The sequence below is a fragment of the Apis dorsata genome, unplaced genomic scaffold, assembly GCF_000469605.1.
Source record: "Apis dorsata unplaced genomic scaffold, Apis dorsata 1.3 scaffold_1282, whole genome shotgun sequence".
Lineage (NCBI taxonomy): Eukaryota > Metazoa > Arthropoda > Insecta > Hymenoptera > Apidae > Apis > Apis dorsata.
In genome coordinates, this window is record NW_006264379.1 from 2,627 (window position 1) to 5,000 (window position 2,374).

The 2,374-nt window shown below is 24.7% G+C and overlaps 1 protein-coding gene across 1 annotated transcript; it reads right to left on the reverse strand.

Moving 5' to 3' along the window:
• Positions 1–209: 209 nt before the first annotated feature.
• On the reverse strand, positions 210–2,353 carry LOC102672179 (protein deltex). The gene is made up of 5 exons (XM_006625127.2): positions 2,163–2,353; positions 1,786–2,052; positions 1,423–1,708; positions 1,038–1,356; positions 210–839 (listed from the first exon to the last, which is right to left on the reverse strand). Exons 1-5 carry the CDS (start codon positions 2,199–2,201, stop codon positions 485–487), a joined length of 1,266 nt encoding a protein of 421 aa, XP_006625190.2. The 5' UTR covers positions 2,202–2,353; the 3' UTR covers positions 210–484.
• Between the last annotated feature and the right edge of the window lie 21 nt (positions 2,354–2,374).

The following is a 2,374-nucleotide window of genomic DNA, read 5'->3' on the forward strand; positions in this document are numbered from 1 at the left end:
ATAGATAAAATATAAGATACTTTAAAATGAAAAATTAAGAATTAAATTAGGAATTATAAATATTTTTTAGTTTATATTCTATATATATTTACTTTATATTCATGTGATTTCATTTATTAATTTATTTCAATAAAGTTTTTATTTTTTTTTTTAATTTGTATTCTTTTTATGTTAACTTTTCTATTATATTAAAATAGATATCAATGATATATTAATCACTAACAAGTATATTACTTTTACATACAAATTTACATAACAATTATATGCATAATCATTTTACCCATAAGAAAATAATATTGACTTTGAACAAATCAAAACATTTACATTTCAATATAATTATTTTGTATCACTTGATTATATTAAAGATTAATAAGAAAATTAAAATAAATATACATACTATGATTGTGCAAAATTATATGGCTATAAAGTTTAAAATATTAATTGTAAAGTTATTTTGCACATAATACATTAAATGGAAAATACTTCATTGCAATTCCTGATATAAGGTAGAAGATGATTGTCTATCTATTACACCTTGAGCTGCCAATTCAGCTAATGTTCTTTCTAAATAACTTGTATCAGGATAACCATGACCAGTTGTTGATGGACCCAATTCAGTCTTGTGATGAATTTCATTCCATGTTACTACATCTTCTCTTCCAGTAGTTACCGATCGTCCAATTGTAAATATTAATTTTCGTTCAAATGCAATTTGTAGTAATCTTAAAACTCTACGACCTAAATTATTATCTGGAAGATAACATATTCGTGGAAAACCTACAGCATAATAAGCTTGTCCTGGATTAGGATGTTCTCTTCCTTGAATTCCTGATGGAATGCTAAAATTAAGCATTTTATTTATATATTTAGAGGTTAGTTTAAAGTTTTTCAGTAAATATTAATGAAAATATTTTTACATAAATTAATATTCAAAGTGAGTAATATTTAAACTAAGATTAATATTGCAGAAAATTCTTAAATAGTATTAAAAAATAATTTAATAAAAAACTATAACCTATGTTTTTTAATCTACTTACTCATAAGTTATTTGAATTGTATTTGTATTTGGAAAACCAGGCAGTGCTCGAGGTATTCTTGTCCAATTCATAGTTCCAGGAGGTTGATTCCCTCTTTTCTCCCCATAAATTAAACGACAAACAGGACATTGTATATACATAGGAGGTTGCTGACAACTAAGCATTGCATTCAAACAAGTTAAATGTAATCTATGTTTACAGCGAGTCAACTCTACAGTTAATGGTTCTGGCATACCAAGACATACAGGACAAGAATCGCAATTATCACTTTCTACTACTTTTACATATTGAGAAATAACATCAGATTCAGCATCAACACCTAAACAAAATAATAAATTCTTTTATAAAATCATAAAAATAATTTAAAGAAAAAATAATAAATTACCCAAAACAGCATCTTTAAAAGCATCATCACTTCCTACACTACTATCCAGTAAATCTATTGGATTTTCATGACTAAGATATGTAGAAACTGTATCAACACTTGGTCTTCGTCCACTTTTTGTACTACTAGAATCTGCATCCAATGCATTATCCCAAGTTTTTCTTTTTTGTCCAGATTCAATATTTGTAATTGGATTATTTTCTACACCATGTTTATTACTAAATATATTAAAATTACTCAAAATAACACGAGCTATATTTGATGCACCAGTGTCTCCATTTTTGCCCTGATTATTTATAATTTATATTAATTTATATTAATATTATAAAAAAAATTCATACTAATAAGAATTATTTTTCCAACCTTCTTATTATTTTTCTTTGTATTTCCAGTAGATGATTTTTTATGTGTAATTTTTGTATTTAAATTTTTAACAGTTATAGATGTTTTTTTTTCAGAAATAATTTGTAATTCTTCTAAAGCAACTTTGACTAAAGGATAAGGTGCTTGCTGAATACGACGTATTGGCCTTACATATCCAGTACAACAACGGACTTGAGTTAAATTACAAAAATTTATAATATAAGGAAAACCTAAATAAGTTTTAGAAACATCAATGGTTTTATCACCCTAAAAAAAGAATATTAATATAATTCTTATAATTATAATTAATTATAAATAATAATTATAATTAATTAATTTATAATTAATATTTATCAACAATTAATATCTTTATTTACTCTTGCCCATGCTTCTTCTATGAAACATTGTACTTCCATATCATATGTATGCCAATCATCTGTATCACCAGCCCATTCCCATTTAGCTCCTTTTCCAGCTGGTGAACTTGGAAGATAAAATTTTCTTCTAACATTATGTATCTCATTTCCATCTTCACTACATTGTGTTTTAGTCTTTAAATTTATATAATATCTATTTGAAATAATAAAAA

Excerpts from the sequence above, each read along its gene's own strand:
- LOC102672179 (XM_006625127.2), bottom strand. The coding sequence starts at position 2,201 with ATGGAAGTACAATGTTTCATAGAAGAAGCATGGGCAAGA. Across the intron at positions 1,709-1,785 it reads CAAAGAAAAATAATAAGAAG|GGCAAAAATGGAGACACTGG; the intron begins GTTGGAAAAATA and ends ATAAATAATCAG. Across the intron at positions 840-1,037 it reads ACAATTCAAATAACTTATGA|CATTCCATCAGGAATTCAAG; the intron begins GTAAGTAGATTA and ends GCTTAATTTTAG.